This window comes from Mustelus asterias, chromosome 20, assembly GCF_964213995.1.
Source record: "Mustelus asterias chromosome 20, sMusAst1.hap1.1, whole genome shotgun sequence".
NCBI classification, from domain to species: domain Eukaryota; kingdom Metazoa; phylum Chordata; class Chondrichthyes; order Carcharhiniformes; family Triakidae; genus Mustelus; species Mustelus asterias.
In genome coordinates, this window is record NC_135820.1 from 65,874,200 (window position 1) to 65,900,951 (window position 26,752).

General features: G+C 42.6%; 1 protein-coding gene across 1 annotated transcript in view; it reads left to right on the forward strand.

Annotated features, from left to right (window-relative positions):
• rbbp8l (retinoblastoma binding protein 8-like) overlaps positions 1–26,752 on the forward strand; it is a 121,722-nt gene that overhangs the window by 23,208 nt on the left and 71,762 nt on the right. Inside the window, exons 2-4 of the mRNA XM_078236715.1 lie at positions 19,108–19,216; positions 19,491–19,533; positions 21,811–21,906. Coding sequence (XP_078092841.1) covers positions 19,150–19,216; positions 19,491–19,533; positions 21,811–21,906 — 206 coding nt within the window. The 5' untranslated portion in view covers positions 19,108–19,149. The remainder of the gene's footprint in view (positions 1–19,107; positions 19,217–19,490; positions 19,534–21,810; positions 21,907–26,752) is intronic.

The window sequence follows — 26,752 nt, forward strand, 5'->3', positions numbered from 1 at the left end:
GCACTGTCGAGATTCTTTGGTTCTATATCACCCAGCATCAAATGGTGCTGCAGAAAGAGGTGTGAAGGTGTCGTGGCAGAGGTATTTGCTGTCTGACACCTCGGGCAGTAATTTACATATTTCTCTTCAACATAACTAGAAATCCTGCTCTCTTACAGAGTAACCCCACAGTCTACAACAGGTTTCTCACTTTACGTGTCAGTGTTTCAACATGCTGCTGGGACAAGATTCGATTTGCCTGAGCTTGACATCAATAGCAAAGGAAGAGGAAAGCAAGACAAAGTGAAGCTGGGTCATGATAAAGCATGATGTGGAGATGCCGGCGTTGGACTGGGGTAAACACAGTAAGAAGTTTAACAACACCAGGTTAAAGTCCAACAGGTTTATTTGGTAGCAAAAGCCACACAAGCTTTCGAGGCTCTAAGCCCCTTCTTCAGGTGAGTGGGAATTCTGTTCACAAACAGAACTTATAAAGACACAGACTCAATTTACATGAATAATGGTTGGAATGCGAATACTTACAACTAATCCAGTCTTTAAGAAACAAAACAATGGGAGTGGAGAGAGCATCAAGACAGGCTAAAAAGATGTGTATTGTCTCCAGACAAGACAGCCAGTGAAACTCTGCAGGTCCACGCAACTGTGGGAGTTACAAATAGTGTGACATGAACCCAATATCCCGGTTGAGGCCGTCCTTGTGTGTGCGAGTCGCTGAGCAGAAACTGATAGCCAAGTTCCGCACACACAAGGATGGCCTCAACCGGGATATTGGGTTTATGTCACACTATTTGTAACTCCCACAGTTGCGTGGACCTGCAGAGTTTCACTGGCTGTCTTGTCTGGAGACAATACACATCTTTTTAGCCTGTCTTGATGCTCTCTCCACTCCCATTGTTTTGTTTCTTAAAGACTGGATTAGTTGTAAGTATTTGCATTCCAACCATTATTCATGTAAATTGAGTCTGTGTCTTTATAAGTTCTGTTTGTGAACAGAATTCCCACTCACCTGAAGAAGGGGCTTAGAGCCTCGAAAGCTTGTGTGGCTTTTGCTACCAAATAAACCTGTTGGACTTTAACCTGGTGTTGTTAAACTTCTTACCATGATAAAGCAGGCATGAAATTTCAAGTGTTCAGTATTAGTCAGAAGTTCAGGCGAAAAACCACAGAGGTGATAAAGAGAAGTATGTAATTGAGGTTGTTGTGAAGAGACGAGATGCATTCACATTTCTAGTGAACATAGAATCCCTACAGTGCACAAGGAAGCCATTCGGCCCATCGAGTCTGCACCAACCACAATCCCACCCAGGCCCTATCCCCACAACCCATACATTTACCCTAGTTAGTCCCCCGGACACCAAGGGGCAATTTAGCATGGCCAATCCACCTAACCCGTACATCTTTGGGCTGTGGGAGGGAACCGGAGCGCCTGGAGGACACCCACGCAGACACGGGGAGAATGTGCACACAGACAGTGACCCAAGCCAGGAATCGAACCCAGGTCCCTGGCGCTGTGAGGCAGCAGTGCTAACCACTGTGCCACCATGCCACTCAAATGAAGACTGGAGAGAGACTCCGTTGGTTCATGTAGATCAATTATCTTGAAAGAGGAAATCTGACAGAGGGAGAGCATGAGAAATCTCCTACTGTCCAAATTCCTCTTATAGCCCAAAGTTAGAGTCAGGAGGAACTGGGAGGGCAAAAAGAAACTGGAAGTTTGGCAGTATTACAGAATCCACCAGCAGAGCAAAGTGAGTCGGGATCTTTGATTTAATCAAATCAATCAATGTGAACCATCCAGACCCTTTAAAGTATCAATAGCAGAAAATGCAAGTACTTAAACTCTCTGGATCTTTTGTAACTAAACAGTGTGAAAATGACAGAAGAAATCAGAAAGCCAGAAATATTAATCAAGCAATGTTTTCTCAAGGGCTCACCCATTTCAAAAATTTAATGAATGTCTGAGAGCCCGTGACTATTAGACTTGAGCACAGGGAGAGAGCTGTTATTCAATCAATGGTTTCCTTAGGGCACAGCTGTTTAAATAGAGTAATGGATGTTTTGGGCTCTCAGGCAAGTATGCGTAATGAGGATTAGCTGAGAGAACAAACATCCATTAATCTGTTGAAACAAGCTGTACCCCAGAGAAAATATTGCTTGATTGACGGCTCGTTCTCTATGATCTATTCAATCAATTGCACAATACATATTTATGTGAGATAAAGAGTGCTTATCGTTTCAGCTATTGATACTTTAAAGGGTCTGAATGATTGACACTCTTATAGGACTGGAGTAAAAGCAATTTTTATGAATGAACTACTTTTTAAACATGTTCTTCCGCACATTCTAGTATTACTATTGGGTTCAGAGCTTCTGTGCAGAACATATATTGGGTGAATGGGCAAGGAAGTGCTATAGGTTGGCATGAAGGGCATGAGTGCCATGGGGGTGGGTGGAGGGACATAGTTTAGCATTGGGGGGGAATGGAGAATGGGTAAGACCTTATCAACTTACCTCTCAAAAGGTTTCCTCACCTAGTCTGTGGTTCGTGACACCTCTGGGGGGCCGTCAACTATAAATCCTTGAAAAGCTGACCCTCCATGAAAATTGTGGAGGGCTAACAAATGTCTATTCCTGCAATGGATCAGGACAGGCCATGAGTGCAGGCTCATATTCCACACCTTGCTCCCTGACCCCGTGCTGGTGAAAATTGGGAGCACTGGGAATGGGGACAGGAATCCCAGAATCAAAGTATGAGTTTATTTATTAGTAAGCTTTACATTAATACTGTAATGAAGTTACTGTAAAATTCCCCTAGTCGCCACGCTCGGGCGCCTGTTCGGGTCAATGCACCTAACCAGCACGTCTTTCAGATTGTGGGAGGAAACTGGAGCGCCCGGAGGAAACCCACGCAGACACTGGGAGAATGTGCAAACTCCACACAGACAGTGACCCAAGCCGGGAATTGAACCCGGGTCCTTGGCGCTGTGAGGCAGCATGCTAACCACTGTGCCACTGTGCCGCGCCAGGTCCCGACTGCCAATTTCTAAGATCCACAGTCTCTCCCCAACTCTTGAAAAATCCAGCCCTAAAGCTCTACCAAGAATCTGGCTTCCAAGACAAACATTTCTGACGGTAATATCACTTTAAAGGTTTATTGCATTGCTATCATCCAGTAAGGTGAGGATTCCAGGTAGAAAACTGCACCCAGAACTCCAACAGATCAATAAATCGAAAGTGACAAAGTCCACTAATTGCACAAACACACTTGCTTTCAGTGACGTTTCACACATCCTGATAATGTGTTCGTTCCAAGTATATGGAGTTTCAGCTTATGCCTTAAAATATGAACTAAATACCATTCTCAGCAATGAACAAGTGTAAAAATTAATGCTCTCAAAGTCAGACTGAACGACTAGTAGAAGCTGCCTGAAGTTAGCAGGAAGCCATATGTCAATAGGATCGCTATCTCGCCACAATTTAAGAATAGGACACTCTCATATCAATGCCAGAGGAGATTATGGAGGAACCTGCATGTTGATGACTGCATCTACTTCTGGAAGGTGTGCATAATGGCTTTTGTTCTTTCAGATGTAAAATGATTGCAATTATCTTTTTGTGGTACTTTTAATCTTAGCTGGTGATTTGCTGTAGTAATCTCTTTGGCAGGTGTAAAATATAGTTTATGTAATTATGTAATTATAATTCTAACAATGTCCTTCAAATGTTAAACTTGTTTAAATTCAAATATCTGTCATAGAAAATCCTGTGGGACCTGTTAACCTCTGTATCCAGATTCCCAATTTACACAAAGTATGTGCAGCTCTGCATTGGTGTGGGGAGAGAGAAGGGCATGTACACTATTTATTTCAACACTTTTCTGCTTTTAACTTCAAAATTTGACAAGTTGCAACTTTCTTGTTTCATCACAATCTACCCCAGCAATGCTTCATGTCCACAAAACCTTCAAATGGCACATCATACCAGACATCTTAGAATATCAATAGGATATTAGCTCTTATTTAAACAAGGATTATAAAATGTTCTGGCCTTATTGTGGCCTTATTAAAAACACATTCAAAGGTCAGTTTATGCAGGCATTCATTGTAAGGCTTTCTCAAATACAAACATACAAAATAGGAGCAGAGGTAGGCCATTCAGCCCCTCAAGCCTGCTCCGCCATTCAATAAGATCATGGCTGTTTGTGGTTTGTCATCTGCCTTAGGTTTCACTCAAGACTTGGCCAAATCTTCTGTGAGAAAACTGGATGAGGAACAATTACTGTAGTGCTCAAGTAAATCTCATGTCAAATAAGCTAGAAATCAGGATTGACAAGATCTATGGCTGAATTATTTCCACCTTTGTAGCCATTGGATATTGAGGACAAGAATGTAGAAAATAATGAATAAATCTCCTTGGATTATTGATTTATAATTCAATGGGCAATGGTACTATAATGATGATACAGAAAATTTTTTGATTATTGTTAGTGAAAGAACAATAGTTCAAGTTTGCACTCTGCAATTCATGGAACCATAGAATCCCTATAGCGCAGAAGGAGGCCATTCGGCCCATTGAGTCTGCACCAACCACAAACCCACCCTGGCACTATCCCCATAACCCCATGTATTTACTTTAGCTAGTCCCCCTGACACGAAAGGGCAATTTAGCATAGCCAATCCAGCTAACCTGCACATCTTTCAGACCGTAGAAGGAATCCGGAAAAAACCCACACAGAAACAGGGAGAACATGCAGACTCCGCACAGACAGTAACCCAAGCCGGGAATCAAACCCAGATCCCTGTCACTGTGAGGCAGCAGTGCTAACCACTGTGCGCAGTGTACATGCCCTTCCTTAGTCAGATTGACCAATATTCTACTGGGCATTGACACCGGTCTTGGTCTGTATGGCTTCATCACTCGACCGCCATGGAACTTTCATCCAGCCATAATGGGTTAGATGCTTTCAAATGAACTAAAGCATTGTTGTCCCTTCCTTTTTTAAGAAGGTGGCTATTCCATTCCCAGACTATCTTTGCCCCACGCACTTTCGATTTTGCCTGGCTGAGTAAGTCGTAAGGTGGGACTGTACTTATCGCTAGGTGTGTTATTCTTTCACGGGGAAACCTGACTTCCAATTTTCCTCACAAGACATGAGAAAGTATCTGTCCTCAAATTATTCCTCACTCTCAACAACTCTGAGGCAATCTTTGTAGCACTCATTTGCTCAACAACTTATTATTCAATCAGAGCATCTCATCAAAGCAGTTTTGTCACTTCAATATGTGCAATATTATGGCTGATACGTTTTTTCCAGAGGCTTTTGTAATCTTTAAGCAACTGCCATTCTTTGTTTGTAGATACTAGAAGGATGTTCCCGATGGTGGGGGTGTCCAGAACCAGGGGGCAGAGTCTGAGGATGCAAAGTAGGCCATTTAGGACAGAGATGAGGAGACATTTCTTCACCCAGAGAGTGGTCAGCCTGCGGAATTTATTGCCACAGAAAGTAGTTGAGGCCAAAATAAAGAAGCAGTTAGATACAGCACTTGAGGCGAAGGGGATCAGAGGATCTGCGGGGGGAAAGCAGGATCTGGCTAATGACTTGCATGATCAGCCACGATCATAATGAATGGTGGAGCAGGCTAGAAGGGCCAAATGGCCTCCTCCTGCTCTTAGTTTCTATGTTTCTAAAGGATGCACTGGAAGTGATTTCATAGGTCGATGTACTCTGCTTTAGGAAGTACCCAAGCTAACAGCAATGTTGGTTGGATAAATTTGGCTGCGAAAGTCAATTCTGAAGCCCAAAGATGCAACCAAACAGAATCCAAAATTGACATGATTGTTATCTGTATGGAAGACTGTTTGCAAAAATGATTTAATAACAGTTACATTATCATGCATTCAATAGCATTTGACTGAATTCTAGAGAAGATGTGTGGCCTGTTTCCCAATGCAGAGTTATACTCCAGTCTATTATTTTAATATACTCATTCATGCTTTTGTTGCCTCTAGACTTTACTATTCCAACACACTCCTGGTAAAATTGACATCCAAAACTGCTATCTTAACTCATACAAAGTCTTGTTCACCTATCACACCTCTGCTAGCTGACCTACGTTGGGCTCCTCATCAAGAAACATTGTGATTTTAAAATATCCACTCTTGCTTTCAAATCCCACCATGGCTTCTCCCCTGCCTAGCTTTGCAATCTTTTCCAATGCCACAAACCTCTGAGATATCGACATTCATCTATTTCTGGTCTCTTGTGCACCCCCACTTTGAGTTGTTCGACCATTGCTAGTCATGCATACCTTCAGCTGCCTAAATCCTAAGCTCTGGAATTCCATCATGAAACCTCTTCAACTCACTAACTTCCTTTTTTTCTTTAAGACGCTGCTTAAAACTTAACTCTCCCGCCAAACTTTCTGCCACCTGCCCTAAAATGGTCTTAAGTGACTTAAGCGTCTAATTCTGCTTCATAACGTTGCTGTGAATTTTATACATTAAAGATGCTATATAAATATAAATTGTTGGTGTTGTTATACTAAATTAAATTTATGCAGATATTTCAGAGACTTGGCCAGAATTTTAACTCAGTTTATCTCAGGGGGCAAATTTGTGTTTGGGCACTTTGAAAATAGCGCTCCCAGATCGTTGCCCAGATTGTTGACAACTCAGGGATGACATGGAAACTCTTCAAAAAATGGCGGGTATGATCTGGTTCCAGGATCCCGGCTCCCATTTCCAGCAATTTCCAGGATGGGGATAAGGGTGCAGGGAGCCCACTTGCATGCACCCTTGTGGCTCCAGTGTGGACAGTTTAAACCCATTCCACAGCTTCAGTGGAGTCAAACCCCTTCAGTAAGTAGACACAATTCACTGTCTCTCAAGGGAGTTGTGATACATGGGCAAGCCCGAGTCCCCAAGTGGGAAACCAATAAAATCCCTCCCAGAATTCTTTTATTGACAGGGTTTGAAACACAAAGAAGATCGGCTATTTCAGTTTTAATAGAAACTGTATAAGTTAGACATGTTTTTATTTCAGTGATTGATTATGGAACTCTATCCTGCAAAGGTAAGTTAATCATTATTACATTAAAGATCCCAAGCAGTGGGAAAACTGTTGCCTGTACAGTCAAACTGGAAGAATACACTGCTTTCAATATCTAGTGCAATAATCTAGAGTGATTTAAATACACACAATGCTATTAAAATGAAAAAAATCTAGAATTTGAAGTTTTGAATTAGAAACCATAGAAGGAGGCCATTCGGCCCATCGAGCATCACTGACAACAAACCCACCTAGTCTCTATCCCTGTAACCCCACGTATTTACGTCGCTAATCCCCCTAACCCACACATCTTGGGACACTAAGGGGCAATTTAGCAACAATAATCTCTCCCTCAATGTCAACAAAACAAAGGAGATTGTCATTGACTTCAGGAAGCGTAAAGGAGAACATGCCCCTGCCTACATCAATGGGGATGAAGTAGAAATGATGGAGAGCTTCAAGGTTTTAGGTGAACAGATCACCAACAACCTGTCCTGGTCCCCCCATGCTGACACTATAGGTAAGAAAGCCCACCAACGCCTCTACTTTCTCAGAAGACTAAGGAAATTTGGCAGGTCAGCTACGACTCTCACCAACTTTTACAGATGCACCATAGAATGCATTCTTTCTGGTTGTATCACAGTTTGGTATGGCTCCTGCTCTGCCCAAGACCGCAAGTAACTACAAAAGGTCGTGAATGTAGCCCAATCCATCACGCAAACCAGCCTCCCATCCATTGACTCTGTCTACACTTCCCGCTGCCTCGACAAAGCAGCCAGCATAATTAAGGACCCCACGCACCCCGGACATTCTCTCTTCCACCTTCTTCCTTCGGGAAAAAGATACAAAAGTCTGAGGTCACGTACCAACCGACTCAAGAACAGCTTCTTCCCTGCTGCTGTCAGACTTTTGAATGGACTTACCTTGCATTAAGTTGATCTTTCACAACATCCTAGCCATGACTGTAACACTACATCCTGCACTCTCTCCTTTCCTTCTCTATGAACGGTATGTTTTGTCTGTATAGCGTGCAAGAAACAATACTATTCACTGTATGTTAATATATGTGACAATAATAAATCAAATCAAATCAAAAATCAAATCAAAATCAATCAACCTAACCTGCACATCTTTGGACAGAAAAAAATAAAGTCCCCACTTGCTCCTGGATTGATTTGTTGACCAGCTTTTTGGGATTGAGTCTCCATCTGGAACCAGAAAACCCAGCCTGTGTACTTTCATGGCTCACAAACTGCACACCCATCCCATGTGTGGCCTTGCAAGCCATTTTAACCCTTTCGCATCAGGGTCAGGTTCACAGTGCGCTTTGCAAGTCATGTTTAGGCAATTTTCAATGCCTAAACCAACAAACGCGAACAACCTAGAGCATGTTGGTGTAGAATTGTCTGGTTCAATGCAGGGCACAAGTAAATGATTTCCTTTGAAATGACAAGTTTTTTGCCGGGAGGTATTTTTGTTCTGGATTGAGCACGGTGCCTTTACGTTTGGCTATGGTAAGTGGTGAGGCTGCTGGTCCTCCAATGTGTTTCCCCCTCTCCTCCTGCAAGGTAGCAGCCAGGGGCATATCATTCCATATAGAAATCCATGACGGCACTGGATATTTCTTGGCGCCAGTTATCAAGCTTCGAGATATGCTTGGCATTGTCACAAAAATGATTGAATCAAACCCACGGTATATTTAGTTTATTTCACAATGTATGGAAATGTACTGAGATAGCATATCACTTAAAAGATTTGATATCATTTTAATATATCTCAAAGTAAAGCTACGTGTTCTTTGATTCTGTCCAAAACGACCCTTTGAAAGAATCATGTGAGATATGATCGCGATAAAGTAATTTTATAAGCAGAATTACACCTGTGGGCAAGATTCCAAATATCTAGACTGGAAATGCACCATGTGATTTAGCACTGCCCTCTCTGTACCTCAACCATTGGTCCATGTAAATTTACAAATGCCAGTCAGTGCAGCAGTGGGAATGATACAAATTTCTCAATGTCTCTGGGATAGGGCAGGGGAAAAAAAAGTCAGGATTGTCCATCAATTTCACGACCTAGCTATTCCCGCTAGAAGTACGAGTGCTTGGATACTAGATGAGGCATGTTGATACTATACCTAACTGGTTTACCAATACTGTACAGGTTAGCATAGGAAGCGTGGCTGTCTGGAGGACTGCCAGCCCCATGACTTTCAGACAAGGAGAGTTGGTGACCTAGTCCTGCCAAGAGATGTCGAGGATGCCTCCAGGACAGTGGAGTGGAAACTGTTCAGCATTTTCTCCTGCTTAGCATATATTGCCCTGGTCTTAGCGCTACAGAAGAGTGTGTTGAGGATAATGCCTTGATAGCCTCGTGGTTTAGTGTTCTCAGTCAGGTTGCTGTTGTTCTACACTGTCTTACTCGGCTTGGACATAACAGCTGCAGCTTTTGTGATGTGTGTTTTGACTTCAGCTTTAAGTGACAGATTGTTGGTGATTGTGGAGACTAGATACCAACAACCTCCAGCGTCACATTGTCAATCCTAATATAGATGGCTCTATGGATCGTGACAGTTAGTTTCATGATGCTGATGGTCAGACCAAACTCTTGAGAGGCTGAGGGAGTATAATGTCCCAAGTATGTTAGAGGTTGGTTTGACAAAAAGAAAAGATGTGGTTTGAAAAAATGGATTCAAAGTAACAGCAACAGATTTATTCCAGGAGATCTTGTCTTTACAGAGTATAAACTGAAACTTAAAGCAGGAGCCTGTGAAATACTCAAATGGCATCACCTCCAAATCAGTTATCAGCTCCTAAAGCAATCTGCAAATATACAACATCCCTCCCCTTTACTTCTGTGGTCATGACAACAAATTACTATGATGTTATATATAGGATCAATAATACCCTAGACACATTATTATACTCCATTGATCATTATACACAGTCAGTAAGAAAGCCAATCTGGAGGCTGTCTATTCTTCTTTGGTTGTGTACGACATTCTGGAATTTGGCTGTCCTGAAACTAGAAGTGTGATTTGGAACTGCAGTAGACACTTCTGCTCTTGGAACTAATTCGGCATCATCCTCACATGATATAGTAGCAAAGACACAATCATCATACAACTCAGATTGAGTTAAATCTTCCGTAGTAGTATTCACAACACTAGGAACTAAAGAAGTTTGTACTTCTGGAGATGCTTCTGAGAAATTATTTCAAGATGACAACATTTGGTCAGCATGGATTAAAACAAAGATGTGCGGGTTAGATTGATTGGCCATGCTAAATTGACCCTAGTGTTAAGGGATTAGCAGGGTAAATATGTGGGGTTACGTGAATAGGGCCTGGGTGGGATTGTGGTCGGTGTAGACTTGATGGGCCGAATGGCCTCCTTCTGCATTGTAGGTATTCTATGGATTCTGTGGCATCGGCAAACTAGTTCATCTTCAATTTGAACCGTGTAAGAAATAGGATCTGTTTTTGCTAAAATTAAGACTGGTACGCACTTCTCACTCGTGGTACAATTATACACTAACACTCAATCTCCTTGTTGAAATGAGCATTGTTTTACCCTCACTTCTCATCTAGCACCTTGAGATTGAGTTGATGCTCTGCTGTCTCTGAAGTTTCTGGAGGTAATAACAAATCAAATGTAGTTCTGAACTTCCTCATTAAGAGTAGTAGTGCAGGTGAATTTTGGGTCGTCTTGTGAGTAGTGTTTCTATAAGATGCCAAAAAGCTATTCACACAACATGATAATTGTAATAAATTGAGGGTGGCTCAATGCAGCTTTAACAATAAATGCTTTATTACCAACAGAATAAATATATATGGGTACAACAAGGTAAGACTAGATTACTAGTGCGACTGCTCTTCTTCACTCACTGGCTCTAACTGTGAGTCCCTCCTCAACCAACTGAAATTCCACTAGATTTATGGTTGTTTTAAAATCACCACAAATACCAATTGAACCATTTGGCTTCATGACAGGTATGATGGGGGTAGCCCAATCACTCATTGTAACCAGCTCTAACACACCAGTGTTAACAAGTCTTACTAATTCTTCTTCACCCTTGGAACGAATTGCATGTAGCACCAATCGGGCGGCACGGTAGCACAGTGGTTAGCACTGCTGCTTCACAGCTCCAGGGTCCCAGGTTCGATTCCCGGCTCGGGTCACTGTCTGTGTGGAGTTTGCACATTCTCCTCGTGTCTGCGTGGGTTTCCTCCGGGTGCTCCGGTTTCCTCCCACAGTCCAAAGATGTGTGGGTTAGGTTGATTGGCCAGGTTAAAAATTGCCCCTTAGAGTCCTGAGATGCGTAGGTTAGAGGTATTAGCGGGTAAATAAGTGGGGGTAGGGCCTGGGTGGGATTGTGGTCGGTGCAGACTCGATGGGCCGAATGGCCTTCTTCTGCACTGTATGGTTTCTATGATTCTATGATAATCTTGTGTTGAGACTTTTTGGTTGACTATGAGGCTTGAATGTCCTTCATTCAGCCAAATGTCTCTTCGAGTACACTCTTGTATCTATCCAGAATGTGCTGTAGGTTTGTTTTGGCATCGACCAATTTGTTGAGAGCACTCCAGTTAAGCTTAATCTTCTCTAACCATGATCTCCCAAAGAGAGCTGGAAAATTACCATGGACCACATGGAGGGACAACTCCACATTGACTATGATATAACCTTTTAATGGCATGATATCTTCCATGTATGTTTTTAAAATCACATCAGCTGGTTTTAGAGGAAGATTCTTCAGCTTTTGTTGATAAGCAGTCTCAGGAATTAAAGATACAACAGCACCAATATCAACCTCCATCCTAATATATTGTCCACTTAACTTCATAATTATCCAGCATCTATATGATTCACACTGCATCTATAAGGCGTTCAGTTGGAGCTCGTCATCATATTACTGGACATTCTCTTCTTCACAGTCATAATTCTTTTATTTTAATTTTATTATTTTTATAGAATGCAACTTCTTCTTCTTCTTGAAGGTACCCAGATTCTTCTTTTGAATATTCTGCTCAGGGGAAGTTGGTCTAGCCCAACAAGCTTTTGCAATGTGATCCATTTTGCTACAATTATTGCATTGACTACCCTTGCTCCAGCATTCACTTGCTGAATGGCCCATTTTGGCACATCTGTGACATGATGTTGCTGTTTTGATTTTTTATGGGCAGTTCCCAACTTGAGGATCTTTATTCCTGCACCAAATTATGAAGCCTCTTTAGCAGCCAACTCCATTGACATTGCAATTTCTACTGCTGTCTTTAAAGTCAAAAATATGTACAGTAATCAATCTTCTTTGGATAGCTTCATTTTGGAGATCACAAACGAGACAACCTCAAAGAGAATCTTCTGATGACTTGCCAAACACACAATGTTGTGCCAGCATTTTTAAGGTTGCCACAAATTGAGGAATGCTTTCATGTTCTTCTTCATTCCTTCAGTGGAACCTGAACTGTTCCATGATGATCAGTGGCTTTGGAGAGTAATGCTCTATAAGGATCTTTGCCAAGTCATCATGAGTTTTGGTTTTGGTTCCTGGCGCTGAATGAACCAAGTTCCAGAACAAAGTAATGGTTTTGCATCCTATTGTACTGAGAAAAACTGGTACAAACAACTCGTTTGCAATCTCATTCGCTTGTACAAAGTACTGAAAAAGCTCAACATGGGAACTCCATGATTCATTTTTTTCATTGAAACTATCCATGGATCCTAATTGACCCACCATTTCTCTTGTAGGCACATGCGACTTGAGGCTACTCAGTTTATTTTTACTGTCTTCCAAGTACTCCCCTTTTTACCCTGGAGAGTATTGACTTAATGTATTTTTTTTTCCAAATGGCCCCAGCAAAGCATCCATTCTTTTCAAGTATGCCAGCTACTGTATGGAATCTCACCCTTTGCTGATCAGAAAAATAACCCCTCTTTTAAATCCACATGGAGTTTTTTTTCTTACTTGGTCTTCCAGGCACTGGCACTTTGATCGTCAATCCTGTTGTTGCTTCTCTCCAGCCTTCTAATATTCGAAGTGTGAGAACCTACAATGTTTTTCCCTTAGGACCTTTTCTCGATGGAACAAAGTTCTGTCTCATCGCCAATTTTCCTTCTGTAATGTCCAAACTATGTTAGGGTTTGTGGGTTTTACACTGAAAGAAAAGATTTGGTTTGCACACCTAGATTAAAACTAACACGGGCGGCACGGTGGCACAATGGTTAGCACTGCTGCCTCACACCGCCAGGGACCCGAGTTCAATTCCAGCCTCAGGTCACTGTCTGTGTGGTGTTTGCACATCCCCTCTGTGTCTGCATGGGTTTCCTCCCACAGTCCAAAGATGTGCGGGTTAAGTTGATTGGCCATGCTAAATTAACCCTAGTGTCAGGGGGATTAGCAGGGTAAATATGAAGGGTTACAGGAATAGGGCCTGAATGGGATTGAGTTTGGGGCAGACTCAATGGGCTAAATGGTCTCCTTCTGCACTATAGGAATTCTATAACACACAACAGGTTTTATTGAAAGAGATGTTCTCTACTCTGCACAGAATACAAAACTGAAAGTAAAACAGCAATCTCGACAGATACTCTTAAAACACCACCATCAAACCATACGTTCGGCTTTTAAAGCAACCTGCAACCCTTTTAAATATATAACAATAACACACTAATATCTTTTACTCCCACATGTGAGAAAGATGGTTCAACATTTTATCTAAAAAATGGCATCTCTGACAGTGCAGCAGCCATTCCGTACTGCACTGAAGTGTCAACCTAGATTTTGTACTCAGGTTGCAGGATAAGGACTTGACCCCACAATCTTTTTTACCCAAGGATAGAAACATAGAAGATAGGAACAGGAGGAGGCAATTGGCCCTTCGAGCCTGCTCCACCATTCATTAAGATCATGGCTGACCATCCAACTCAATAGCCTAATCCTGCTTTTTCCCCATAACCTTTGATCCCATTTGCCCCAAGTGCTATATCCAGCCCCACCCAGGTCCTGCTGCACACTCCCCTCTCCCAATTTACAACTATTCAGGTAGTAATCTGCCTTCTTGTTTTTGCTTCCAAAGTGAATAACCTCACACTTATCCAAATTATACTGCATCTGCCATTGATTAGCCCACTCAGCCAACCTGTCCTGATCATTCTGAAGGATCTCTGCATCCTCGTCACAGTTCATCCTCCCACCCAACTTGGTATCATCTGCAAACTTTGAGATGTTACATTTTGTGCCCTCATCCAAATCACTAATATATATTGTGAGTAGCTGGGGTCCCTGTGGCACCCCACTAGTTACTGCCTGCCAATTTGAAAAGCACCCATTAATTCCTACTCTTCGTTTTCTTTCTGCCAACCAGTTTTCTATCCATCTCAAAATACTTCCCCCAATCCCATGCATTTTAATCGATGAGTCATACCTTCCATGCTCGACTATATTCTGGGTAAGTGGTCATGCATGGTACACACATGGCACCTCCACAGTCATGGCCATACCTTTCACAGAGGTGCCATTCTGTCCATTAATATCAGAAAGAATTGCTGCGAAGACTACGTTAAATGCAGGCCTGGTGAGTCACATACCACACATCTCCTGTAACCTCCACCCAACATGTTCCTTCTTCTCAACTGCAATCACCACATGCTCGAGTTCACTTAAGCATTGTGATTCACCGAGTCTACCTTAAGCTAGCTATCTAAGCCCAACAGTGCCTCTGCTGCTGCTTGCTACAGATGGAGTGCTTGAAAAGGGGTGCTTTGGCTTTTCACCATGTGGGACAAATAGGGCTGACTTCTGGGCTATCAGAAACAGGAGAACAAATGTTAAAATTCTGTCTGTTATCCCCTTCAAACCATGCTGAGACAGAAGGTGCCACCATGGTATACATAAGTACATGTGAATGCACAAAGTATGGAAGAAGACCAGATAGGCTGGTGCTGATTGTTATCATCAGAAAGCCCACAGGCTTCATCCTGGCCAACTCACCCACAGTCCTTTAACATCAGAGTGAGTCAGGCTTTACGTGTACAGGGCTCCCCTCCCATTTATTTTAGACCATAAGACATAGGAGCAGAATTAGGCCATTCGGCCCATCAGGCCTGCTCCGCCATTCAATCATGGCTGATTGTTTTCTCATCCCCATTCTCCTGCCTTTTTCCCATAACCCCTGACCCCCTTATTAATCAAGAACCTGTCTATCTCTGTCTTAAAGACACTCAATGACCTGGCCTCCACAGCCTTCTGTGGCAAAGAGTTCCACAGATTCACCTGGCTGAGGAATTTCCTCCTCATCTCAGTTTTAAAGGATCGTCCCTTTAGCCTGAGATTGTGCCCTCTGGTTCTAGTTTTTCCTACTAGTGGAAACATCCTCTCCACATCCACTCTATCCAGGCCTCGCAGTACCCTGTAAGTTACAATAAGATCCCTCCTCATCTTTCTAAAGTCCAACGAGTACAGACCCAGAGTCCTCAACTGTTCCTCATACGACAAGCTCCTCATTCCGGGGATCATTCTTGTGAACCTCCTCTGGACCCTTTCCAAGGCCAGCGCATCCTTCCTTAGATATGGGGCCCAAAACTGCTCACAATACTCCAAATGGGGTCTGACCAGACCCTTATACAGCCTCAGAAGTACATCCCTACTCTTGTATTCTAGCCGTCTCGACTAGTCACTTTTGTCACTTCCTTTTAGCTGTTACCTTTCCCGAAAGCAGAGAAGTATTTTTCAAAATGTTAAAGAGCATAAAATTGACATTTCAAGTTCCCAAATGAATCCTAGCTTTTGCGTCATGCAGCTCTCTTGTGGACTAACTTGCGTGACAGGTTGAGAGGCATTTCTTTGTGGCTTGCATACTTTGCTAACCAACCTAACCAGCCTTATCCTGAAAAAGCTCCAGCAGCTTTTTTAGTTTTGTCTTACAGAGATGTAGAGGGTGATCTTCTAAGTGCCGAACGAGCGAGAAAGCGGGAGAAAATCGCACCCATTTTTTTTCAGCGAGCTCTTAGACGCTATCCTATGCCACTTAGAGAACAAAATGAGGCAAAGTGTGATTCACGCCGGTCGGGGCCATGGGCAGTCTATTCACACCTGGAAGCCGGCTGCTAGAGGGCGATATTGCGCATGTGCATGACCTCTGAAATCCCCCCACCCCCACCCTGCCGATCATCGCTGGCATTCATACTCCGGCAATTCAGGGCTGGTAAGATCACAAGAGGCGAGAAACAGGGCACGAACCTGGTTTTTCACCTCTCTCACGACTTTACCGGCTCACTATGCCAATCAACCGGCATGACAAGCGGTAAGATCACCCCCGTAGGGTCAGTAATTCACAGAAGGATGCCTTTCGGCCCGTTGGACCCATGCTGGTTCTGTGTAAAGTCTCATTCCTCATCCCATCCCCATAGCCCTACAAGTTTACTTTCCTCAAATGTCCATCGAATTGCCTTCAAAAATAATTCACCTTCCCTGCTTCCACCAGCTTCACAGGTAGCGAGGTTCAGGTCAGCCTCATTCACTGCCTCAAAAGGTTTTCCCCCCACATCCTTCCTGCATCTCTTGCCCAAAACAGCTCTCTTCCCCTTTAATTGTTGGATGCTGCATTACATCAAACAGAGTGTGCAATTCTCCTGTGGATGAGAATGGCTTGCTGTCCAATCTTCATCAGCTAATTGCACTTGCAAGACTTTCTGATCAATGACTTTTTTGTAACTATAGGTGTGATCTCTATAGTACCAGACCCACAATTTAGACAAAAATAGTTTTATTTCAGTGTATTTAATTCTGTCCGTGAGCCACCACGTTTACATAAATTCCTACCTGTGCTTTTTTTTCAATATCCTAACTCACACAAACTCCCATCTACCCATCACCTCTGTGCCTGCTGACCCATATTGGTTCAAATTCCTTGTCTCCATAATTGTAACATCCAGCGATGCTACAACCACAGGGGAACTCTGCATTCCTCTAACTCTGACCTTTTGTTCATCATCATTGATGTGTGAGGAACGGTTGAGGACTCTGGGTCTATACCCGTTGGAGTTTAGAAGGATGAGGGGGGATCTTATTGAAACTTACAGGATACTGCGAGGCCTGGAAAGAGTGGACATGGAGAGGATGTTTCCACTAGTACAAAAAACTAGAACCAGAGGGCACAACCTCAGGGTAAAGGGACGATCCTTTAAAACAGAGATGAGGAGGAATTTATTCAGTCAGAGAGCGGTGAATCTGTGGAACTCTTTGCCGCAGAAGGCTGTGGAGGCCAAGTCATTGAATGTCTTTAAGACAGAGATAGATAGGTTTTTGATTGATAAGGGGATCAGGGGTTAAGGGGAAAAGGCAGGAGAATGGGAATGAGAAAAAAATCAGCCATGATTGAATGGCGGAGCAGGCTCGCTGGGCCAAGTGGCCTAATTCTGCTCCTATGTCTTATGGTCTTATGGTATGCTTTCAGCATCATGGTCCTAAACATTGTAATTCCCTCCCTGATAGGCAACATATAATAAGCCTGCTTGTATCACAGCTGCAGCCCTTAGGAGCTCCACGCATTAATTTTCCAACAAACACTCTGACATAACCTTCGCCATCCCACTGGAGTAATTATTTAGGTATCTTCATGACGGAAATCCAAAAACTGTATTTTTAGTTGACACATGTGACATTAAGCTTATTTTTATATCTGTCAAAATAACTATCTAAGTTTCTGCCAGTAATTTTAATACAAATTTTAATCAATAAACATAGTAATGGCTGCAGTTGAAAAAAGCACAGGCAGGATTTTTTGTAAATGTGGCAGATTATAGAGGGAATTAAATCCAATGAAATAAAGTTATTTTTATTTTTGCTCACCCATTGTTGTAGGAATGCGTGGCTTTCATCCTTAGAATGCTACCATAGACATTGGGCGGGATTTTCCTGCCACGTTTACCCCAAGATCGGAAATTCCCACCCAAGGTCAACGGACCTTTGCATGGTCCGCTGAATTTTCTGTCCCGCCCGCTATGATTCCTGTGCTGGGCAGGACGGGAAAATTCCACCCATTATCTGTCATGGTATTGACACCCAATTTGATCCTGAGCTGCGCTCTCAAACCCATATCCTCTCCATCGCCAAGACAACCTATTTACACATCCATACTTATTTCTACCCCTGCTTCAGCCTGATCACTACCAAAACCTTCATCTTTACCTCTAAACTCAATGATCCTAAAACTCTCTTGGCCAATCTCCCAACTGCCATAAACTTAAGATCATCCAAAACACTGCTGCCATTATCCTAACTCATACAAATTCCCGTCCATCCATTACTTTTATGCCTGCTGATCTATACTGGTTGCTGACCCACGAATGACTCCTTTTTTAAAAATTCTCATCCTCCTGTTCAAGTTCCTCTTCTCTCTATCTGTAATTTTCCACAACGCTACAACCACTGGAGAACTGTGCATTTCTCCAATTCTGACCTTCTGTATATCAGCAATTTTCTTTGCCCCACATTGGACGGCACGATAGCACAATGGTTAGCACTGCTGCTTCACAGCGCCAGGGACCCAGATTTGATTCCCGGCTTGGGTCACTGTCTGTGTGGAGTCTGCACGTTCTCCCCGTGTCTGCGTGGGTTTCCTCCGGGTGCTCTGGTTTCCTCCCACATTCTGAAAGACGTGCTGGTTAGGTGCATTGACCCAAACAGGCGCCGAAGTGTGGCGACTAGAGGAATTTCACAGTACTTTCATTGCAGTGTTAATGTAAGCCTTACTTGTGATTAATAAATAGACTTTACTTTACATGGTGCGCATGCTTTCAGCATCACGATCCAAAGCACTATAATTCCCTCCCTCATGGTCTCTCCCTCTCCCTCTCTCTTTTCTCCTTTAAGCCACTCCTTAAAACCTGCCTCTTTGACCAAGGTTTTGATCGTCTTCTTTGAATCTTTGAAAACGTTTGTCTGATTACACTCCGATGAAGCAGCATGAGATGTTTTATTCCGTTGAAGGTTGTAATTGCAGGAACAATAAAGTTGTTATTTTGGTTAAAGTTTATTTGCGTGTGTGTGCCTATGCAGCTGCAGTCGACGCTCAACCTAATCACTTCCCGAGAGGGAGAAATGACTATGGACAACTTTACAGATGTCTGGGCAAAGCTCAAGGAACTGCATGACCAAGAAGTGCAAGGTACAGCAATTGTAAAAAGCATTAGCAGTTCTACGCACTCCTTTACATTGTAAGTGTATTTAATTTAAACAGTCACTGTTAAATATGAAATGTAATGGTAAGGTTATCTTTTATCTTCACTTGACGTATTTGACAAGTGTGCGTATTTGCAAAATTTATTCTAACACAGAGCACTCACATCCTCTCAGGAAAGCTTTGTGAGAATGCAAATAGTGATTAGATTGTCTTTAAAGTTTTCTTTTCTCCTGGTTAACCTTTTACCTTCACTGTTTAGGATTGTACGCAAAGTTAACTGAAATAAACATGGAGCGATGTCTGTGAGTACATGCTTTTGATTGCATTTTTCTTTCTTCACACTATACAATGATTTGCATTATTATCTTAAATATGTTCTCTCTTGTTACTATCCCAAAAACAATCCACTACTATTTACCCTTTCTGGTCTTGAACACTTAATCAGGTTACTCCTTAATCGTTTTGGCTGCAGTAAAAAAATAACATTTCAACTTTCTTCACACAGCTATGATCTGTCATCCCCCCCGCCCCCCCCCCCCCCACCCCCACCCCCCCCACCCCCACCCCCCACCTCCCCCCACTGCCTCCTCCCCATCCCCGGATGTTATCACATTCTATTGAAGTTAGTGCATCTTTTCCATTGTTTCTCTCTCACTCCAGCAGAGCCTCCAAGCAAAGGGGCACTTGCTACGCCATATCATGGCAAGAGCTTATGAGTGGAGTCTTAATGTGTGTGTGGCTGTTGTGCTGCTGTTGGGTGATCAGGGAGGGAGAGAAAACCCTTTATTTCCCCAGTGGAGAAAAGTAAAACCTGCCTCTATGTTTGAGTGTATGAAGAACTTCATTAAACATGACTTTCCTTTGATAAATCCACAGTGGCTGTTTTTGACCGTCCCAATGCATCTCTAAATGTATTTGACCCAGAAGCAGTATAGTAAGGAAAATGTGTTATTTCTTTAAATGGTCTGGGGTATCTGTAACTGTTTTTAAGAAAGTTTGTTTGATTGTTTGCATCAATTGTAGAGGGGTAGATTGTAATTTTCGTGGATAATAAGAAATAATGGTCCACATGACCTGGAAACCTATAACCTTGAAGCAGCACCAACAGGAGGGAAGCAAGAAAGAAGTTGTGCAGACACAAAGGAGAGCTGCAGACACAAAGGAGAGCTATGAGCAGAGGAGCTAGAGGGTGAAAGTGATCAGGATTCAGATGCAAATACAAAAGAGAAAGCACACAGTGACAGAATGAAGAGCACAGAGACTTCTTGTGAGGAGAAGAGGAAAATCAGTCTCAGGAAAAGCTTTTTTTTTGTTTGGCACAAAATGAGACAGAATCTCTTAGAGGCACCATGTGAGCTGGCTAAATAAGTCCGTAATCTGGAAAACTGTATGGATAGTTTGGAGATGCTAAATAGCTTGGTGTTTTCCTAGAAGTGCCCAAGATGTTCTTGTTTGGTCAGTTGAAAATAAACTTTGGGAAGTGGCACAATCAAAACTGCCATGGCCGCGAGGACAGAGGGTATGATAATTGTCCTCATGAAACTTACAGGTGAAAGTTATTGTTGGACAGGACTTCTGACCTACCCTGCATGAATAAAGAACAGCACATTGTGGAAATGTGGAGCTACCTAGTGCCACCTGTGTGTGAGGAGCGATGCAAATGCTGTGGTTGAGTTCCAGAATTTTGAGCCAGTGTTGATTCCAAGTCAAGTTGACTTGTGAAATGGAGGGGTACTTGCAGGTGGTAGTATTCACATGCACTTGCTGCTCTCGTTCTTCTAGCTTCTGTTTTCATGAAATAGAACAAGTGGGCCTTATGTATCTACTATACGTAATGGGCTGACTGACATGAAGTGGTAGCTTTGTGTATGGCTGAGGGCATGAAGTTTTTTGGAGGAAGCAGGTCCTGGTGGAAGCAGTCCAGAAGAGGGAGAAGCAATTGCCAACTCATTCTCCTCTTCTTCCTGTTCCTCTCTCCTGCAGCAGCTGGTACTCCTCTGCATGCCCTTACCTTCTCCTCCCTTTCCTCCTACAGACTCTAAGCATTCCCTTTCCCCTTTGAAGCTTGCAATATGGTAGAGCAACATAGTACCCATTCTTTTTAGATGAGGCCCTCGAAGTATTTGTTGAATAAATGTTGACAATGCGCTGATGAAGTCGTGGCAGAGTGCTGCAGAAAGTCTCCCGATGTGTCCTCTTCAAACCTCTAGCAGTAAGTGATCAGTAAAAGGTGATACATCTTAAAGACATGCTTGAAATCCTCTGGAGATTAGCTGTTGTTAGGAGAGGTTGTAAAATGAAGCATTATCCAGCAAATGGCATCTTTATGAGCTCCAGCGGGCAATTTAATTGTCAATCAGCCCCATAATGATGTCCAGGCAACCATTAGAGGTGCTGGCTACAACTCCTTTACCAAGATGGTGGCCTGCACTAAATGAGGGCAGAACTTGTGATGAAGTTCAAGACCCCAACTTGGACTTTCTCTGTAGTCCCGAAAGCATTTGGCTAAAATCATCCTCTTAATGTACAGATTTTTTTCATTTACTTATCTGACCTAGCAACAATAATGTTTTGCACAGTGATGCACAGAGATTGGAAGAGCTATTTAGCAAGAATCACCAACTGAGGGAACAGCACAAAATAATGAACGAAAATGTCAAGAATTTGGAAAACAGGTAGGAAGAATGTTAAGAAAGGCGAAGCATTTTAAGTTTCCTTTCCTTTCCTTCTGAACTGCGACACCCCCATTACACTTTAATATATCAAAACTGCATTGAAACCTTTAACAGAAATCCAAAAATGTACTTCTTATTCTTGAATATTAAGGTATATTAAGTTGACATTTTACTTGTGTTGATATATACTTACATTTGTTACTGAATGGTTCAGGTGCCTGCCAAACACAATGGGCTGGATTCTCCGACCTCGCTCACAGCCGGGATTCTCCAGTCCCGCTACAGTGAATGGGGATTTGGCCAAGTGCCAAATTCTCCATCCTCGCTAGCAGCGATGGCAGGGCATGAAGGGCCAGAGAATTCTGGCCAATATTTTGTTTGACGATGTGACAACTGATCTCAGTATTCAGGATGGAAAAGATGAGTCATATTTCCTTCAAGGTTGCTATTTTCATTGCTCCAGCAATGGCCTTCAACTGCCTCAGCCTAATTTCAAAGATATCTTCCATAGGCCACCTTGACCCTCAACTTGTCTCTCTATCTTCTAAGGCATTCCTGAAAATCTGCCTCTTTTACCAAACTTTTGATCCCCTGTCCTAATACCTTCCTGTGTGGCTCTCTGCCAAATGTTGATTCATAACTCTCCTATGAATGCAGGGCCTGGGAAGGTAGTGGAGGCCATAAACCTTACAACCTTTAAAAAATATTTGGATGAGCACTTGAAACATCATAACATTCAAGGATATGGGACAAGTACTGGAAAATGGGATTAGCGCGACTTTAGTGGTAGTTATTGTTGGTGCAGACTCGATGGACTGAAGGGCCTTTTTTGCACTGTATGATTCTATGAAACATCATAGGGAAATTTTGCATGTTAAAGGTGCTATATAAATGGAAGCTTTAGGCCGGAAATCTCCGGTCTCATAGGCCCCGCCACTGCTGCCAGCAAGAATGGAGAATTTAGCCCCCAGCCAAATCTCCATTCACTGCAGCGGGACTAGAGAATCCCAGCCACGGGCAAGGTTGGAGAATTCCGGCCTTAGTTGTCGATGGTGATATTTTTTGCCATAAACCAAACACAGGTGAATATGGAGAAGAACAGGATAGGGCTTTGACGTTGAATAGTTTCCTGATGCTCTCTGGTTCCAGACATAACAGGTGAGGTACCAGAAGTCCATGGACATAATGTATATTGGGTGTTCAGAGGAGAGGACAGAATAAAAATTGCTGACGCTTTTCCTTTGAAAGGAGAAGAGGCAGGTTCCTAAGCAACATTTTGTGTACAGCTTTGAATGTAAAATATTTGAGATCAGAATGAGTTCCAGGTACCAAATGGAATGTGCTTTAACTTTTATGTGGGTGCAAACAAACTTTTCAAGTTGTTAGAGAAAGCAAATAGCCTTTCCCTTTGAATGGGGTGTTTCCATATCAGGTGGAGACCTTTTATTCCAAGAATTTGATTACAGCTCAGGAATTTCTGGCTCGACCACATTTTGGAAGTCAGGTGAGTTGAGAAAATAAGGTTTGTTTGTGTTTGGGGACCAATGATCATGAGCCTTTGGTGTAAGAATAATGCTGCATTGAAAACCCTTTGCAGTCTCAAAGCTACAGTATGAAGAATAGAACATCACCTGCTGTAACAGGTGTTAATAATTTACAGTACCAGGACTGCCAGATTAAGTTCAGGAAGAGCCCAATGTAGGAATAGAGACGTTTTACTGTAATTGTACAGGGCTTTGGGGAGGCCACACCTGGAGTATTGTGTGCAGTTTTGGTGCCCTTATCTGAGGAAGGATGTCCTTGCTGTAGAGGGGGTACAGTGAAGGTTTACCAGACTGATTCCTGGAATGGCAGGTCTGTCTTACAAGGGGAGAGTAAATCGGTTAAGATTTTATTCATTGGAGTTTAGAAGAGTGAGAGGGGATGTCATAGAAACATAGGGTAGATTCAGATAGAATGATCCCGATGGTGGGGGAGTCCAGAACTAGGGGTCATAGTTTGAGGATAAGGGGTAAACCTTTTAGGATTGAGGTGAGGAGAAATTTCTTCACCCAGAGAGTGGCGAATCTGTGGAATTCACTACCACAGAAAGTAGTTGAGGCCAAAACAGGTGATTTGAAGAAGAAATTAGATATAGCTCTTGGGGTTAAAGGGATCAAGGGGTATGGAGGGGAAGGTGGGATCAGGATATTGAATTTGTTCAGCCTTGGTCAAGATGAATGATGGAACAAGCTTGAAAGGCTGAATGGCCTACTCCTGTTTCCAATTTCTATGTTTCTATGTATGATCATCCACCCTTCAAACAAAACATCACTGAAATAGATCCCTGAAAACAGGGGGCAATGGTAGGTGAATTAATATAATTTTGAGAAATTTTCCAATATACGGTAGATAGCATAAGCCAAAGTCGGTTCAGATTGGTTATTGGGTGATGCCAGGATCTCTGTGGGGTCAGTCAGCACAGTTGGCTAGGTGGCAAGAGTGTGATGTAGAATAATGCCAACAGAATGGATTCAATCCTTGTACTGGCTGAGGGAGTTCTTGGGGCCTGCCTCCTCACCCCGTGGTGATATCATGACATGAACCATGAAAAGCAAGCTTCAGACAATGAGGATGCTATGTGGAGAGAAGGAAACTCGCTAACATCCTTCAGCCCCTACAACCTTCCAAAATTAACTTAAATATAGATAAGTGTGAGGGGATGCCCTTTGGTAGGGAAAACAAGAATATCACCTATGCTTTAAATGAAAAACTAAATGAAGCAGCAAAGGGATCCATCTAGGATAAAGGTGAGCAGATCATTAAAAGTAGTGTTGTAGATCAACAGAGCAATCAAAATGCTAAAAAGGTGCTGTGATTTACATCTAGTTGTATAGGTTTAAAGGTTGCAAAGTTATATTAAACTTGATTAGACAGCACTTGCAGTGCTATGCACAGTTCAGGTCATCATGTCATAAAAAGGGCATAAAACATACTGGAAAAAGTGCAAAAAATATTCACAAGGGTAGTGCCAGACTGAGAGATTACAGCCACAGGGAAAGACTGAACAGATTTGGCCACTTATTTAGAGAGAAAAGATGGAAACAAGGAAAATAGGATCAGGAATAGGTCATTTGGCCTTTTAAGCCTGCTCCGTCATTCATTATGACCATGGCTGATCCTCTATCTCAGCTCCCTACTCCAGCACACTCCTCATACCCTTTGAGACCTTTCGAGGCTAGAAATCTATCTATTTCCTTTTTAAATATATTCAGTGACTTTCCTCCACAGCCTTGTATGGTAGAGAACTCCACAGGTTCACCACTGTCTGAATGAAGAAGTTTCTCCTCATCTCCTAAATGGCCGACCCCTTATTCTGAGACAGTGACCCCTTGTTCTAGACCCCCAGCCAGAGGAAACAACATCCCTACATTCAGTTTATCCAGCTCTGTCAGAATTTTATAGAGCTCACTTAGATCCCATTTCATTCTTCTAAATTCCAGTGAATACAAACCTGTTCGGCCCAATCCTCCTCATACGATAATCCTGCTACCCCAGGAATCAGTCTGGTGAACCTTTGCTGCACTCCCTCAATAGCAAGTATATCCTTTCTTGGATGAAGAGCAAAAACTGTACATAGTATTCCAGGTGTGGTCTCACCAAGGCCCTGTACAGCTGCAGAAATGATGTGGAGATGCCGGCGTTGGACTGGGGTAAACACAGTAAGGAGTCTAACAACACCAGGTTAAAATCCTGTTGGACTTTAACCTGGTGTTGTTAGACTCCTTACAGCTGCAGAAAGACATCCTTGCTCCCACACTCAAGTCTTCTTGCAATGAAGGCCAACATGCCATTTACCATCCTAACTTCTTGCTGTACCTACATGTTGGCTTTTACTGATTGGTATACAAGAACACTCAAGTCCCTTTGTTTCCCAATTATCACCATTTAAATAATACTTTGCCATTTAGTTTTTCCTTCTGAAGTGGATAACTCCACATTTATCCACATTATACTGCATCTGCCATGTATTTGCCCCCTCACTCAACTTGTCTAAATCACCTTGAAGCTTCTTAACATCCTCCTCATCACTCACCTTCCCATCAAGTTTCGTGTCATCAGCAAACTTTAATGTATTACTTTTGATTCCCTCACCCAAATCATTGATGTATATCGTGAATAGCTGGGGCCCAAACACTGATCCCTGCAGGACTCCACTAGTCATTGCTTGCCACTTCAAAAAAGACCCATTTATTCCTACTCTCTGTTTCCTGTCTGTTAACCAATTCTCAATCCATGCCAATATATTACTCCCAATCCCACCCACACTAACCTCTTATGTGGGACTTTATCTAAAGCTTTCTGAAAATCCAAATACACCACATCTAATGGTGCTCCCTTAGATCTTCTGCTAGTTATGTCCTTAAAAAAACACCAGTAAGTTTGTCAAAACATGATTTCTCTTTCATAAATCCATGTTTGTTTAGTCTAATCCCATTGATATTTTCCAAGTGTCCTGTTATCACATCCTTTATAATGGACTCTAGATTTCCCGACTATTGATGTTAGGATAACTGGACTGTAATTCCCTGTTTTCTTTCTCTCTCCTTTTTTAAATAGCAGAGTTACATTTGCGACCCTCCAATCTGCTAGGACTGTTCCAGAATCTACTGAATTTTGAAAGAGGATGCATCCATTATTTCCATGGCCACTTCCTTTAGTGCCCTGGAATGTAGATTATCTGAGCCTGGGGATTTGTCGGCTTTCAGTTCTACAAGTTTCTCCAGCACTTCTTTTAGTAATATTAATTTCCTTCAATCCCTCCTTCTCACTAGATCCTTGGTTCCCGAGCATTTCTAGGAAGTTA